The sequence below is a fragment of the Telopea speciosissima genome, chromosome 4 (genome assembly GCF_018873765.1).
Source record: "Telopea speciosissima isolate NSW1024214 ecotype Mountain lineage chromosome 4, Tspe_v1, whole genome shotgun sequence".
In the NCBI taxonomy this organism is placed as follows: domain Eukaryota; kingdom Viridiplantae; phylum Streptophyta; class Magnoliopsida; order Proteales; family Proteaceae; genus Telopea; species Telopea speciosissima.
Window position 1 is genome coordinate 19317560 of NC_057919.1, and position 16601 is coordinate 19334160.

The 16601-nt window shown below is 40.2% G+C and overlaps 1 protein-coding gene across 1 annotated transcript; it reads right to left on the reverse strand.

The window, feature by feature from the left end:
- Positions 1-2390: 2390 nt before the first annotated feature.
- On the reverse strand, positions 2391-16228 carry LOC122657551 (probable receptor-like protein kinase At1g49730). The gene is made up of 9 exons (XM_043852287.1): positions 16050-16228; positions 6451-7002; positions 4532-4822; positions 4181-4442; positions 4054-4106; positions 3896-3963; positions 3672-3761; positions 3339-3423; positions 2391-3259 (listed from the first exon to the last, which is right to left on the reverse strand). Exons 1-9 carry the CDS (start codon positions 16126-16128, stop codon positions 2715-2717), a joined length of 2025 nt encoding a protein of 674 aa, XP_043708222.1. The 5' UTR covers positions 16129-16228; the 3' UTR covers positions 2391-2714.
- Between the last annotated feature and the right edge of the window lie 373 nt (positions 16229-16601).

Below are 16601 nucleotides of genomic sequence, written 5' to 3' on the forward strand. Positions count from 1 at the left end.
CCAGTAGAAAAGTTTCCAAGGACTCAAGAATAGGTGTTGGAAATATTCATCCAAAACATACATGATAACAAATGTAACAAAGGGGATAGATTAGTCATCTGAACAATAGACAAACCAATGTTGACGATGACAAACACAAGCACCATAAACAGCATCACGAACCTAGAAAACCATGAAGAAACTTGAAGAATCGGTGGGCCTGAGTTGTGCCAAATGGTCAATCTCCTTCACACTGTAGACGCCCCTATGGTGCAAACCGGGTCCTTGCGAATCAGCCTCCAAGATAAGACAGCCCCTTATTAAAGCTATACCAGTAGTGCTACAATCACTGACTGGGCCACTAAGGGACTTCCAAGAGTCGCACTCAATTGGACAACAAAACCATAAATAATGAAAACCAAGTTCAAGAGAGAACAGAGGTTAGGATTGTTCCACAAAAACTGTTAAAGCAATGCGCTAAACCTCCTCTCTATATTTAGGAGAGGAATAGACACCACCAAGGGTTGTCTCCAAGAGACATGCCCAAACACCAAGTCTTTTCCCACAAGACATAACCACCTAAGACCAGGTATAGATCAAACACTTGTAACGTTCAAACCATCGCAAAGGCAAAACACTAAAGGCACAATGTCCAAGCAATGCTATGACAAGTAATGGTCTCTTGTACCTTATAATAATATTGTGGAATTCCGTGAATACTGGCTTGATCAATGTGATCATAGCCCAGCCTTTATTTATAATCTTGAAATCATATGACAAAAATATAACTAAGCAATGTGGGACTAAAACCCACATACAAGAATACCCCCATGGACAGAATTACCCTTGGACCCATATTACAACAAATATAAAAGATTAAATTTGAAATACCAAACTATCTTAACTACATAAATCAGCACCACAGAATGTAGCTTTAAACTCAAGTCACCATATGATGTCAACTGACACACATGTTAGACCAAGGAAGTCAAGTGTTGGTTTAAAACCAACAGGTATGACAAAAGAGTCACAATTCAAACCAATCGACTGAAATTATTCCTCAATAAACGGTTACAAAACAAGGAATCACACTTGTCTTTCCCTTTGCATAAAATAAAACCATTCAACTGTTATCTTATAATCACTTTAGATGCAGTCATTCACTTCACCCCTCTATCTTTATATTTAACATGAATAGTATCAAACAAACACATTCCAAGAGACTTTTCTATTGGTGTTGAGTAACCATTAACGGGTTTGTCATGGTATTTAATAGAGTAATAAACTCTACATTCTTAAGCATTGTTGGAAATATTCATCCAAAACATACATGATATCTTTATATTTATCATGAATAGGATTTAACATAATTTTTTTTATTCACCCCAAAAAAAACAAAACACACACACACACCTAACAAAGGGGATAGATTATTTATCTGAACCATTGACAAATCGATGGTGATGATGACAAACACAAGCATCATAAACAGCATCACAAACTTGGAAAACCATGAAGAAACTTGAAGGATCGGTGGGGCTGAGTCGTACCAAATGGTCACTCTCCTTAAGACTGTAGACACCCTCTATGGTGCAAACCGGGTCTTTGTGAATTAGTCTTCAAGATAAAATAGCCCCTTCTTAAGGCTATACCAATAGTACTGCACTCACTAACTGGGCCACTAAAGGACTCTATGAGATGCACTTAATTGGATATAACAAAACAATGAATAATGAAAACCAAGTTCAAGAGAGAACGGAGGTTAGGATTGTTCCACAAAAACTGTTCAAGTACTGGGCTAAACCTCCTCAGTCCTCACTATGTATAAGAGAGGAAGAGACACCACCAGGTGTTGTCTCCAAGAGATATGCCCAAGCACAAGCCTTTTCCCACAAGACATGTTTGTTGACCATTCAAACATGTCTTCCAACAGTCACACATTTAGGTGCCTATTAGGAAAATACATAACCCTATAATATTTTGAATCATCTATTTTAAAATCATTTTAAAATTCCAATCATCCCCCACATGATTCGAAATATTCAAATCAACTGGCAAACCGAGCACATTAGAGTAGTAGGACATGTTGTTGCAGATGTCTTTTGGACTTGAACCTACACTAGGTCTGAAAAAGAGACGGATAAAGAAAAACTGCAACAGATTTTGAAACATGTCAGAAATTGTAAGAGGTTTGAATCGTATCTAATTGAAATTTGCATTACAAATTGTAATATCTTAGATATATGGAGACCATGGAAAAAAGAAGTTACAGAATTAAAAAAAATAATAATAATAATAATTCATCCAAAATAGAACAACACTAAATACAACTTTAAGAATTATCCACACCATCAACATCAATTTTTTGACTGGGTGGCTGCTCAATTTGACCACAATTTTTCAGCAATACAAGCTGAACACTCTGTATCTCATTTTTTTTATTAGATATTCTATATCTCATCTTTCAGGGGGGAGACAAAATTAGTAATTCCATGCAACAAAAATTAAGAGCATGGCACTATCTCACCATCTTGGATCTTGCTGGTGGTCATCTCCAGCACCCAATATTCAAGAATGAATGTCTATACCAATAAAGAAGAACACCCTACTAAAGCGCATGATCCGTTACCTGGCAACCATTGCTAGGTCCAAACAACAATTGAGAGCTTACAAACCATCATAGGTGGCTGAAGCACGGCTGAGTGAGAGAAGCACCATATGCAGCCCCTCTCTCTTCAAACAGAGAAAATTCCAGGAGGAGATTGTGGAGATCCTGTTTCAAGTAAAAAGCTCCTGCTGCAGTAGGACCTAGATGTACTTGAAGATGAAGGAAGAAACCTTGCATCCCCACTGTGAAAGATCCCCTCACCCCTTTGCACCTTCCCCTTACTATTCCTTGCCATACTTTCAGTGCTATCATAATCTTCATCTTGCATGGCCTGTATGAAACCACTATGCATCGGATCTGAACTCTCATACAGCAGCCTCAAAACCTGTTTGATTGAAGGCCTTGCCCTTCCTTCTCTTTGAGTACACCATCTCACAATTGTCACAATTGTGAGAAGCTGCTCCGAGTCAAAGGAGTCCCCTATGGAAGGATCCACAAGTTTAGGTAGCCTAGATTCTGTTGCCATGAAAACTTGGGACCATTCCACCAGATTCCTACATTCTTGGATTGCTCGTCTTCCCGTTAGTAGCTCTAGCAGCACCACACCATAACTGTATACATCACTCTTCTCTGTCAGCTCTTGAGTCACCATATATTCAGGATCCATATAACCTACAAACACCCTAACAGTTAGGTCTCTTTAGAACAAATAAAAGAAATAAAATCTGAAACATCAAAGATCTTCACTTACCTGGAGTTCCTCGGATATCAGTGTTCACTGGTTCAAAGCTAATTGTACCACTTTTTGAAGCATGTGCAAGGCCAAAGTCCGCAACCTGAAAAAGAGTACAATGGGATGGGGAAAAAATAAAATTAAAAAGTAGTAGTGGCAGAAGCTGCTGCTATGTCTTTAAATAGTGGAATGGTAGAACAAGACTGGTGTTGCCAACCAAAACAGGTTGGGATGAGGTATAGTTGATTTTAGTACTAGTAATAGTAAAAATAACTTTAATAATGATTCCATAAACTCTCAAGGCTGAACTAAAAATCAAAAGTTTGACCTACAGCTAGCGGCGTGCAATACCTTTGCAACAAAGTTCTCATCTAGTAAAATATTGCTGGACTTGATATCTCTGTGACAGAGAGGAGGATCACAATAAAAATGTAGGTACTCCTGCAAATGAGAACATAAATGGGACATCCACAAGTAAAATGAGTCCAGAACATGGGTTAACTGGGTGTACACTGAAAAGAGCAAAGCTGCCAAACTAAAATCAACTGGTTCCAGTGATGAGATTTATGGATTACCAGAGCATTAGCAACATCAATGGCAATCTGGATTCTTGTTTTCCAACTCAATGGAGTACTCCCAGGAGCTGAAGAAATGGATCTTAGTCAGTGAACAAATTAGTTCATGGGTACTGATTATAAAGTGTGTAACAGAGAAACAGGCAGGAGATTCATACAATGAAGATGATCTTTTAAGCTTCCATTTTCCATGTACTCGTACATCAGAAATCTTCAAAGAGGGAAAAGAAATGTTAGATGGCACTGGTGCATGCAGGCCAATAAGAAATGCAATAGACAAATTACCTCTCATTTTTTTCAATGCAAAAGCCTCTTAGAGCCACAAGATGACGATGATGCAGTCTTGCAAGAAGTTCCATCTCTCGGCTGAACTCATCCTCTCCTTGCTCCGAAACTTTGTTCATCCGCTTCACTGCTGCCACAAATCCATCAGCAAACCAAGCCTTGTAGACAGTTCCAAAACCCCCTCTTCCTATGACGGTGCTGAAATTGTTTGTAGCCTTCTTTATTTCCTTATAGGTGAACTTCCGGAACATGGATGATGGACCTGCACACAGTAACATGAGATTTGAAATTTCAGTTCATGTACATGAGGATCAAGCAGACATAAGACCTTAGAGAAGCCAATGTTCCAACCTTCCTGACATTTTCGGCTCAGTTGAGGCGGTAAAGCTTTCCACGATGTCCTGTCAGGACTTTCAGAATCCTCTAGCTCTCTGCTTTTTCTACGAATGAGAAGTATCAATACTATCAGCAGCAGAACAGCCACCAAAGTAACTGCAATACCAACACCTAGGATTACCGTGAGGTGGTTGGTATGATGATGTTCCTCAAAAGGTAATCCAACTAAGGACTGGTTGGGGCTAGCAGCAGCTAATGGACTTGGAGAAGCCTCAGGTACAAGCAAAGGTGGGGATGGCTCTGAAACTGCCAATTTAAACAAAAAAGAAAGGGGAGGGAATCATTACCACAAATGTGCAACTACAGTAAAATCCAATTCCTAAGGATTTTTATTTTGAGTTAACAGCATTCAACCTATAAGCCATAATAGCAATTCATGGGTAACACTAACAACACAAGATTGAAGTGCCTAACTACCTGTCTTGGATAATTTATTCTTTTTTTCAGTACAAAATTCTGTTGGGCACATCACCGAAAAGAAGTTGTTCACAGTGTATATAAAGTATTACCAAAAAAAAATCCACATCACCACACCTCAAAAGAACCCTCAGGAATGGATTTTCAGATACTTAAGGTGGCATAACTCATAATTCATATGTTGTTCCAAATCAGACCCAAAACTTTTAATTATATCAGTGACTACAAATATTAAAAAAACATCAAAGTGGAAACTGCCAGACACTGACCAACTCAAATAATACAAACAAAAGGCATCGTAATTGTTATGAGAAATCATAAAAAATGATTATGATACAACCAGAACCTAGTGGATCCAGTGGCATTTAGTCATTAACCAAAAGAAAAGGGCCCTGCAGGTAACCCTGTACAAGTGCCCTATGCAGAGACTACCATGCTCAACCTCTTTGCCCTTCCACCAAGCATACAAGATCAGAGCATTTCATTGAAATCCCCTATCAGGAGCAGAAAAATCCTCTCTTCCCAACCACAGGTTGTATTTTCTTGCAAAGAGCAAGGACTCTTCAATAAAAAACATCACCGGCCATTCACATGTGAGGAGGTTTGAGGAAGGAACAGGATGATAATGAGTCCGATCAATTTCCGATTCCCAAAAAAATCGAAAAAGATCAAATGGAAAACCAAACATCATTATGATCCGTTGAGTTTTGTATGACCTTACATTCCTGCCTTAGCCAGCTCTAAAAGAATCAGCATAAGACTATTCTTGCTAATAATTCTATCAAAATTGAAAACAGTATTAGAACGCCTGAGGAGAAGACAAGCAGCTCCAAGGAGCTTCAGAAATAGAGGAGTGATCATAGAGTTAACCTCTTTCACTAAGTACCACTTTGAAAATGAATCCTTGGGTACTGCAGAAATTTCCTCTCCAACTACACAATTTCAAGAAAAAGTTCACAAAACCAGTGGATCACATTCACATAGACACCTCATCACAAACATATATTTCTTCAAGATGCTCCACAGGAACTTAATGGGTTAAATTGTTTTATGTCCAACTTGAGCAACAACTAAGTTGAGCCGATTTATAATTAATTTTTGTCCCTACCCATGGCACAAAAATTGATTTGTCATAGTCTAGTGTTTATAAGCTCCATTTTACATCAATAATTTATAAATACTCATTCAAATTCTCCTGATTAATAAAAGAAAGATCTAGAATAAACCCACATGATAGGTGGAACCCACTAAAATTCAATTTCAGAGGCACATATAAGAAGGGCATCAATAAGGTAATGGAGTTCAACTACGATGAAAACCACACGAGAACTGAAAATGCTACTCATTTTAGATTTAAAAAAATTATAAGTTGTTGGGCAAATGTGATATTTATTAGGTGAAGTTTTCTTACAATTTTCCATAAAAACTCCCAACAATAACCTCCACCAGAAGCATACCTGGAGGAACACTAGACCCTTGAACTCCAAAGAAACAGCTTGCCATTTCAATGGTAGATTCATTGTCTCCTTGGCTTGCAAGTGTAGCAAAAGTTGCATCTCGGCAGGTACTAAATGTCATATTATTGTCTGCTCCTACCAGATGTCTGAGGTATACAATGCCGGCATTTATGCACCTTCTACAGCTACTCCCCACCGAAAGTGGCAACTTACAATTCTCTGTGACATTACCAAACCCTGGAGACTGCAGCACTTGCGTGACAGTTGTTCGGCCCTCGCACTCATAATTAACTGGAATTTTAGTACCAAGTGCACAATAAATTGTTGCATTTGGAGGGATTCCATACTGTTTTAGAGTTCCAGATATGGAATGAAGGCAGACCTCAGATAACTCTGAAGGAACCCCCAGGTTGCTTGTCAAATTGGCATAACGAGCAATAGAAACTGCAACAAAGGCATTGATATAACGGCAGCACTTCCCTCTGTCATCATTATTAGAACACACAGAAGCTGCCAGTGTAAAATTTGATGCACTCAAGTCCAGGGGACAATCTGCACAAATGGCCGTGAAAGGAATCACTTGTAAGACAGCAATGTAACTGAAATGAACTGCCTTGTTATATATGACTGACCCTCTATTAAGCACATAAACAAAGCAACTGACAAATATCACATTAAGTAACAATCAGTCAGGTTCTATGCAATTCCACTATAAGAGATGTTCAATAATGGATGAAAAAAATTCTTAGAAATCAAGTCCATGTATATTTTGGGTTGTTTGTTTTATGGGAAAAGATTCTCTGAACTGCCGGGGTTTCCTACGCCCTCTTAGATGAAAACTTCTAATTATTTTTCTCTTAAAAATAATAAATAAATATTTCATGTGAGAGAGTGCAGGAAACCTTGGCGGCTCAGAGAACCCTTGCCCTTATTTTATTTAATGCACTATGATACTCGCATAAAAAATTTGGATTTGGATATGTCAAATAGCAGTCGATGAGATACAGTTCCAAAGTAAATATCTTATGATATTATGTTCCAGCTCTAGTGAGCCATATTGTATTTGACTAGGGTAGATTGAACATTGCTCTTATATGGTTGACATACTTAACATTCTTGATGCAATGTACCTGTCAATTATCAAAGGAACAAAAACCGATATCTTCCATGAGCAACATAGATATCTCCCAATGACCTAGTCATGTACATTCAGTCCCAAGTCCCCAATTAAGGGTGAAAACAAACATAAGTGGTGTCCCTAAATGCATGTGAATTAGCAAGTTGATGAAGCATGGTTGATGAGCGAACTCCTACCCCCCCCTCTCTTCCCTCCGATTCTCCAGCAGCAATATTTCCCCCCACCCCTCGTGATCTAAATATTGCGACCACCCTCCCACGAATATCACCCATAACTGCCTCTCCCCCCCCCCCCCTTGTTGTGAACATTCCACCTTCTCACGGCTCCGGAGAACTCGCAGAATAGCAGGGATCGAAGGTGCTGCAATCCCTTGGTTTAGATTAAATCGCTTATTCATTGAACTTATCCATCGAAAGTGCAGAAAAAAAAAAAAGGGTTTCTCGACCCCCATCGAAGCACCAACGGTAACTTGGAGACTTGGAGGTGGCAGCAATCCCTCCTCTTCTCCACCGAGATTTCAGGTAAGCACTCCAGAGCACCCAACCCCCACTTCTCAGGCTGTCCATCCCCAAACCCACACCTCCTCTTCTTTATCCCTAAACCCTTTTCCCAAGCGTTGTAGCCATGACTCTGACGACCTTCCAAACCCTGTCTCTTCAAACCCTACGTCCCTACCCTGTACGAACTTCTAACAACGCCCCTGTCTCACTCCCAACCTTTGCCACTCTACCCCGACTTGCCAACACCAACCGACCATACAGCTTTTAAGTCACCTCCACCCCCAGACCCAAGTTACCACTACCCTCCCCCATTTCCAATAACCACCTCGACCAGTGGCCTGCAAGAGTGGTTGCGGTCTGACGTGTACATCTTAACAGTAAGACTGCTCAGGCAATCCGGTCGGCTCCTCCCTGCTTCTCTGGTAAACCACACTTGCCTCTGTACTGGCTAGAACACTGATATTTTGCTCTATTACAAAGGCTGTAAACTGTTTCCTCCCCCCCTTCCCTCCTTGCTTGGTGTATATTGCTCTAATACACTGTTGTGCTGTATATTATTCTAGTACACTGCTGCACCCTTGTTTTGCTTCATCACTGCTAGCCCTTTAATGCTTACCGTTTTGCTGTATATTGCTAGTTCATTATCTCGACTAGTGTGTTATCTCTTCATTCCTTCAACCCTTTTAGAGCCCTAGTGTAGCAAGGGAGACTGCCTCTACCACTCTTATAACCCTTTTGTTTAGTATCTTCTGCTCATGTTATGTGCTAATGCTTATGACTGTCTTGTATGTTTTGAATTTTAGTTTGAAATATATTGGCTTTGTCTTGGACCATCCCCTGTCTTTTACCCTTACCCTGTGGGGTGTTGTCTTTTGTTTTCTCTAACAAGCTGACCGGCTGTCATCTTGCTAGAAGTTTATTGCTGGTGTGACTTACTGTGTTGCCATCCTCCTATTCCATAAGTGTCTTAACCAGACTTTTCCTCAGTTTGTTTAACTTAGGGTTACTTGTACGGCTTGAAGTACTTATATTTTTATGTATAACTGTTAGCATTATTAGGAGTTCTTTTTTCTTTAGTTCAAGCTGGATCTTCTTTCTTTACTTATTTGTATAATCCAGCTTGAGGGGGAGTATTGGAATATGTACTCTAGAATACCGTGGGGGTATTCTGGCCTTTTGGGGTAGTTTTATTTTTCTTATGTTATTAAGTGTAAATGGGCTATATGGGTTTTAGTCCCACATCGCCTAATTTAGTCTCTTTGTAATTTCCCCTCTATTATAAATAGAGGGGCTTACCTATCAATTAAATAACCAAAAACATTACAATCAATTCTTCTTCCATCTTCTCTTCTCTCTCAAGTTACTGGTTACAGGTCCTAGGTTTTCTACATGGTATCAGAGATGTTGTAACCAGTGATTGATTCTCTTCTGGTTTGCAATTTTGAGAGTCGTTTCAAAGTTCTCCAATTTATGGAGAAACCCTAGTTCATAGAAAGAAAAGAAGAACTAGGGTTTCTTGCTCATTTAATCTTTATCGATTTTTTTAATCTTCCACGGTCGTTTGTTGGTCTTTCCTGGTTCGAAGAATTGTTCGATGGAGTCGATGGCTGCTACTGATTTGGATTTCTGGTTGAAGAATCTTGCTGCTGATTTCTTATTCTTGTGGAATCGATTTCTAGTTCACGCTGAGATGAATTCACTGGATATTTCTGGAATCCTTTCTGAATCGATTGCTGTTCTGTTTGAAGATTCCTTGGAGATCGATCAAGGTTATTATTGGGAACAGCTCTTTTTTCTGGACAGTTTCAGATCTGGTTCTTGTTTGCCGCTGCTTTTATTCGAGGGATTTATTCCTTGTTGGGTACGTGATACGCTGCTGCTAATAGGATACCCCTGCTACCGTCAATGGTTGAAGAAGCTCTACTGCTATGGTTGGGTTCTTCGATTTTTGGTTTCCAGGGTTGATTCTTGCTGTGGGAGATTTTATTTGGATCAATTCATCGATTGTCGCTGCTGCTGTTTACTTCGATTGCTATCGAAGGTTTACTTGTGTAATCAAATTCTGGTTTGCTGCTGTTCTTCTGTTGCTTGCTGCCTATTTGAATCGATCCCTGGTTCTCGTTTTTCTCTTGTGGCTGGTTCTTGGAATTGGTTGAAGAGAGGTTGAAGATGCATTTTTTGTTCCGCCTCCTCCTTTCCCTGGTCGATTCACCCTTCACAGCCTTGAGTCGATTTCTGTTCTATGTTTGAAGTTCTAATCAGAAATCAAATCTGAATCTAAGCTTTCCGCCAGATCTGTTTCAGCCAATCCTTCTTGGAATATACTGGCTGTTTAGGTCTGATATTACTGGGAATCAGAAGGGTCTTGGGTTATGATTCATCGATTGAAATCTCAAAGTATACAGAAGCCAATCAAGTGAGTTCCTCCCTTAATAATCAAATCTGGTTTTCCGCCTCTGGTTTGTGTTAGAGGTAGGAGACGGTACTTTCTTTCCCATTTTCTTTATTTTATTTCCTGGTTTCCATATATACCTTTCTTTTTATTCTTTATTTTATTACCTATATCACGTTTCCTTTTCCTTTTCCTTTTAAGTGTTAACTTATTAGGTAATTAATACCCTCCCCTTTAATTATTACCCATCCTTCTCATGATTATTTACATCTTGCCATTAAGAGTTTGCTCCTTCCAAGTATGTCCCCCATCTATAAATCTAATTCCCTACATGACCCATTACTTTCTTATTTACCATTGGCCCCTTGCAAAATTCTGGTTATTTACAGAACTGCCATTATTTTTTAATACATTCTCCTATTAAACTACCCAATTGACCCTTGAAAATTCTAGTTTATTACCAGTTTACCCTTTGGCTTGGATTGTATTTAAAAGTGGATTTCCACCAAATTACAGCCATGCCATCTTTTTTTCCAACACCTTTCTCTTTCAATAATTCTAATTCCCTTCATATTCCATACCTTTGGTATTTACCCATAACACCTTTGGAAACTTCTGGTAACTTATAATTTTGCCATTCATTCCTTTTTTACTTACCCATAGCACCTTTGGAAAATTCTAGAATATTATGTTTTTTGCTCTATTTCTTACATCATCTCTATTATGTCCACGTGTACTACACGTGAGGGGGGGGATTATCTACAATACATCTGCAGACATTGCAGAACGCAGAACTTGCAGGAACATTGGTGCAAAACATAGAAGATCAGTTTTTTCCACCATTGCCATTGGGTATCCTTCGTTATTGGATTGAGTTTGCCGTCAGGGGGAGATTGAAGTATTGAAGAGTATTGAAGATATTTGGTTGTTGCCTATTTGAGAACTTTCAGTTGGGTTGATACAGTATTTTTTCCGTTGCCTGATTCAGTTTGTTTTCGCTGCTTGCTGCTCTAGTTATTTAACTTCAAGATTTTATGTCATTATGACAATCTGAGATTCATCACTGAATAGCTATTGAAGATCGTTGAAAGCTGCCTTTTTTGGAAGTCATTCCAGTCCCGGTTTGCTGATCATGTCTGTCCAAGTTTTGAAGATCTATTTTTTCAAGTTCTTGAAGGCTTATTTGGGAGCTGCATTCATATGTCAAGCTAGATTCTGCTGCAACTTATTTTTTTTCCCATTTTGTTCAAGTTGGGCATTAGTACCTTGTATGCGCCAACTTGAGGGGGAGTGTTAGCATTATTAGGAGTTCTTTTTTCTTTAGTTCAAGCTGGATCTTCTTTCTTTACTTATTTGTATAATCCAGCTTGAGGGGGAGTGTTAGCATATGTACTCCAGAATACCGTGGGGGTATTCTAGTCTTTTGGGGTAGTTTTATTCTTCTTATGTTATTAAGTGTAAGTGGGCTATGTGGGTTTTAGTCCCACATCGCCTAGTTTAGTCTCTTTGTAATTTCCCCTCTATTATAAATAGAGGGGCTTACCTATCAATTAAATAACCAAAAACATTACAATCAATTCTTCTTCCATCTTCTCTTCTCTATCAAGTTACTGGTTACAGGTCCTAGGTTTTCTACAATAACTGTTGGATTTCTTTCTCTGCTTGTTTCTAAACCTAATCTCTACTTCAGCATAGGTAATGTAGTCCTAGGTAGATGTTAAATCTGCTAGGAGCCATGTAAATCAGGATCATAAAATCTGCTGGTTTGGAGGGGCAGATTTGAGGAAGTTGGGTCATATCAAGGGTGAGGCTTAGGGTATTGGGGTTGAATCTTATAGGGTAAAGCTGGGCAGGTTTGGGGGAATCTAATAAACTAGGTTTGGTTAGATTTGAATAAGTTTTGAAATTTCAGAAAACTAGGGTTTCGGGTTTTGGGTTTTGGGGAAGAAGAAGGTGGTGAGTTTAGGGTTTATAGCTTAGTTGTCAAGGCGTCGCCTAGGCGCCTTGGTCAACTTGGTCGCCTAGGCGGGAGCCTTGGACGCCTTGTACGCCTAGTTGGTTTCGCCTTGTATTTTGGCCCTCTCCACTGCCTTGGGTCGCCTAACCGCCGTGACAACTATGGTTTATAGTGGAGGGTTTGGTCCAAGGTTTGGATCAAGTTTCCTAAATGGGGAGAGGGAGGTTTGATCCTAATATGGAGGGTTTTTTATGGCTGGAAATGGTTCAGGTGAGGTTTTTAGGTTTTAGGGTTTAATGGGAGATGAGGGGAAATAGGGTTGTGATGGGAAGAGGGAGCTGCAAGCAAGGTCGAGTGTAGGGGATGGGGTAAAGGGGCTGTGGCTGAAATATAAACAGATTCTGAAGGCTGGAATGGTTCAGCTAAGGTCTTAGGGTTTCAGCAGCTTGGGGGGAATGGTAGTTTTTAGGGTTTTGCAAGAAGGAAGGGGCTGAGGTTAAGATCGAGTGTCGGGTTGGGTGAGGGGAGCCTGTGATGGAAGTATGGATGAGTTTTGATGGTTGGTTAAGGCTGGAGGATTAAAAAAGAAAATATTTGCAGAAAAAAACTGTAAACACTTACTAGATATGAAGATCTTCAAAGGCAGCAGCAGTTTGAAGATGTAGAAGAGTCTCCCGATCTGAACAGATGCAAGGAGTGAAGAAGAACACTTCCTGATCTTAACAGATGCAAGGAGACGATTGGTGATCCCCCAATCCCTTCACCTTGAGATCCACAAGGCAAACACTCACTAGGAGCAAAGCAGCAGCAATAATGGCAGCAAGCTGAAACAGATTTTTAACAACATCAATAATGGGGAGCCTCCCACGACTTACTTAGCTATATTATGGCCAAAAGCGCAAACCCTAATACAAGATCCTCTAAGGACCAATAGAAATAGGCCAACTTCTAGCCAATAGGACTGAATCACTTAAATTGAACCAAAGGTTGAACCTGGTTCAATTTAAGTTTACAAAATAAAACTTGGTTCAATTAAGTTTACCACAAAAAACAGGAAATAAAATAAAACTAAGGCTCCTCAATCCAATCGGCCCTAAGCTTAGGGCTGTCTTTTTATTTGCGGATGCTAGGAGCTGCATCAATAGGTTCCTGTATTTCTGTTTTGACAGTAGCTCGTCTGCCCAACTACTTGTTTACTTTATCATATTTTGTTTGCTTAGTCTTAAACACTACTTTACCATTTTTGTGCCTTGCCTTGCTATTTATGCACCGTATTTTACCTTTTGAGAGTGTCTTTTAATGCATTAGGTGTGTCCCCTCCTTTCTACCCTTTTGTATACACTTCTCTAATAATTATATCAATTTTCTTATAAGTGGTGCATCAGGTCGGCAGCCGGCACTTTAACTTATTCTACCAATCACTTTTTGCATGGATCCTTTTGTTCTATGATCTCTTTTCTCTTGATCTCATGTCTTTTCGTCATTTTTCTAGGGTGTCCCCTGTAAGCGACGCGCTATGCCGATGTCCGAATGTGGTGATAAGTAGTCAAGGGCAAGAAAGAGGAAATATTTCAGCCCAGAAGCGTAGGATTAGATTAGCTTCCTGGAACATTGGATTTAACGGGTAAGAGCCTAGACTTGGTAGATGTGATGAGGAGATGAAAGATAAATATCGCATGTATGATGTATCCAAAAGACAAGATGGAAGGCTAACAAAGCTAAGATGTTGGATGACTTCAAACTTTGGTATTCGGGAGATCCTAGTAATAGAAGCGGAGTGGGCATAATTGTAGACAAAGATCTAAAGAATGATGTAGTAGAGGTCAAAAGACTGGGAGATAGGATTATATCCATCAAACTGGTTTTGGAGAAGGAGGTTGTCAATATTGTTTGCACTTATGCACCCCAAGTAGGATTGGATGAAAGTAGTATCAAATTTGGGAACACATGGATGATTTAGTGTAGGGTTTTTGGCCAGGATGAATTGATTATTATTGGAGGTGACCTGAACGGACATGTTGGGAGTGATCGCAGAGGATATGAAGGTGTCTATCGAGGCTACGGGGTTGGAGAGATGAACGAGGAGGGGACCTCAATCATAGACTTTACAGTAGTTTATGATCTCTTATTCTCCCCATTGAGAACACTTTCTTTTGAAAATAGAGAGCAGCACTTAAATCACCTATAAAAAAATGGGAACCATACCAGCCAAATAGACTTATTCCTAACAAGAAGGGCTAACATAATGGGGTGTAAGGACTATAAGGTTATCCCTAAGGAGAGCCTAAACATCCAACATAGACTGGTGGTCCTGGATATGTGCCTCAGTACACCGAAGTGTAGGAGGAGGGATCTTGTGTACCCTAAGATAAGGTGGTGGAGATTAAAGGGGAGTCCCTAAGGATATTTACTGATAATGTGGTCAAACTCTCATCTCTTTCCCCATCTCCTCATTCCCCCTATTTTGTTCAGACTTCAGTTTTCCCTACTTTGTTTTATTAGATCCATGTAGCCGACCCCATTAGAGGACGGGCCTTGGTGCAATGGTAAGGTTGCTCTATTGTGACCAAGTGGTCACGGGTTCGAGTCTGGAAACAGCCTATCTGCAAAAGTAGGGGTAAGGCTGCGTACATTATGACCCTCCCTAGACCCCCTAGCGGCGGGAGGCTTGTGCGTTGGATAATGCCCTTTATGTAGCCAACCCCATTAAATTGGGATAAGGCTGAGTTTGTTGTTGTTGTTGTATGAAGCATGGTTGATAACTAAAATAAGTATCTTAGTTTGACAGCAAAGGCTCATAAAAGCACCGACTCCCTGTTCCTCCTGTAAATAGCGGAAGGTCTCCACTCTCTAGTATCACCATTCTTGGCTGGAGAAATTGAGCGCCAGCATCCCATAAAGACACTCATGAATCAAGTAAAGTGTCACTAAATCTAAGCCAAAAATGCAGAAAAAGCAGGTGATCCACTAAATGCAATCCCAGGAAGACAAACATACAACCTAAGGGTCCTAACTCCTAACCCAACAAAAACCAGTCGCAAATTCACCACCATTAGCAATATTCCGCCACAAAAACCCCAGACAGAGGATACGAAGACGCAACCTAAACGCCCATAAAACTGAAACCAGTAAACAAATTAAGGAATAGTTTAATAGTTCGGGATAACTTCACTTCTAAAAGACGACTCAACCCAAACACCACCAGTGATGGTGCCAGAATCCTCAAACATCTTAGAAAGAAGAGGAAGCACACTAAGATGCCATCAGAAAAATCAAAAGAAGAAAAGTTAGTGAGCTCAACAAGTCAACAATCTGGAGAACTTATTTTTTAAATGCAGAACAACCCACCAATAACCATTTCCCAATTCACCATTTCCGCCCAAAATGAATGCACGGATCAAAAATGCGATTGATTTACATTCAATAAATGACGTTAAACTAAAAGAGGAAAATAGTTGGAGAGCTGAACGTTCACGGGAGTTTAACACATTGTAGTTATTTTTTCTCCTTTTTTTCCCACAATGAAACAGCCTTACTCCTAACAAGCTTAAGAACAGAGTAAAATAAAAAGCTTAAAAGAGAGAAGGAAGAGAGAGAGAGAGAGAGAGTCACCTCCTCCCACAACAATCCGCTGCAATATAAGGAAAGCAAGAAAACCCACAAGCACGGCCGCTCCACCGTGCACCACCATAGTGGAAGCAGACAGAGAGAGAGAAAGCTAAGGTTTGGAGGGCAAAAGGAGGAGAATCGCCACAAAGCCCCCTTCTTCGTGAGCTGTGAGAGTAGTGGAGAGTGGAAGACTGGTACACAGTGTGCCCCATGAGAGGGTGGCTGTGTGTGAGGAGTGGGGTCCATTCCACTGACGACAGTCTCATCTCAAGTTGGTTTTCAAACCCTGCAGAGAACACAACGCAAGGTGACAAAACCATGTGCCCATGTGGGCCTCACCGACGCTACTAATCTCCTCCGAGTCCATCCGAGTCAGTGGCGACTGGCGAGTGGAAACCGAACAAGAGAGAGAGAGCCGCAAATGCCTTTGCCGAATAAGGTATGTTTGGTAAGGGGTGCGAGGCTTCCTAGTTTTCTTCAAGGGGAGGAAGAGAGGAGAGAGTCACGAGAATGCAAATCAGGGTCACACACTCACACCACAGGCCTCTGAGTTTT

What these genes read in the sequence shown, in the direction of transcription:
- LOC122657551 (XM_043852287.1), bottom strand. Translation starts at nt 16,128, where the DNA reads ATGGTGGTGCACGGTGGAGCGGCCGTGCTTGTGGGTTTTCTTGCTTTC. An exon ending in GCGGATTGTTGTGGGAGGAG is followed by an intron (nt 7,003 to 16,049) that starts GTGACTCTCTCT and finishes CCATTTGTGCAG; the next exon opens with ATTGTCCCCTGGACTTGAGT. An exon ending in TTGATGTTGCTAATGCTCTG is followed by an intron (nt 3,762 to 3,895) that starts GTAATCCATAAA and finishes TCTCATTTGCAG; the next exon opens with GAGTACCTACATTTTTATTG.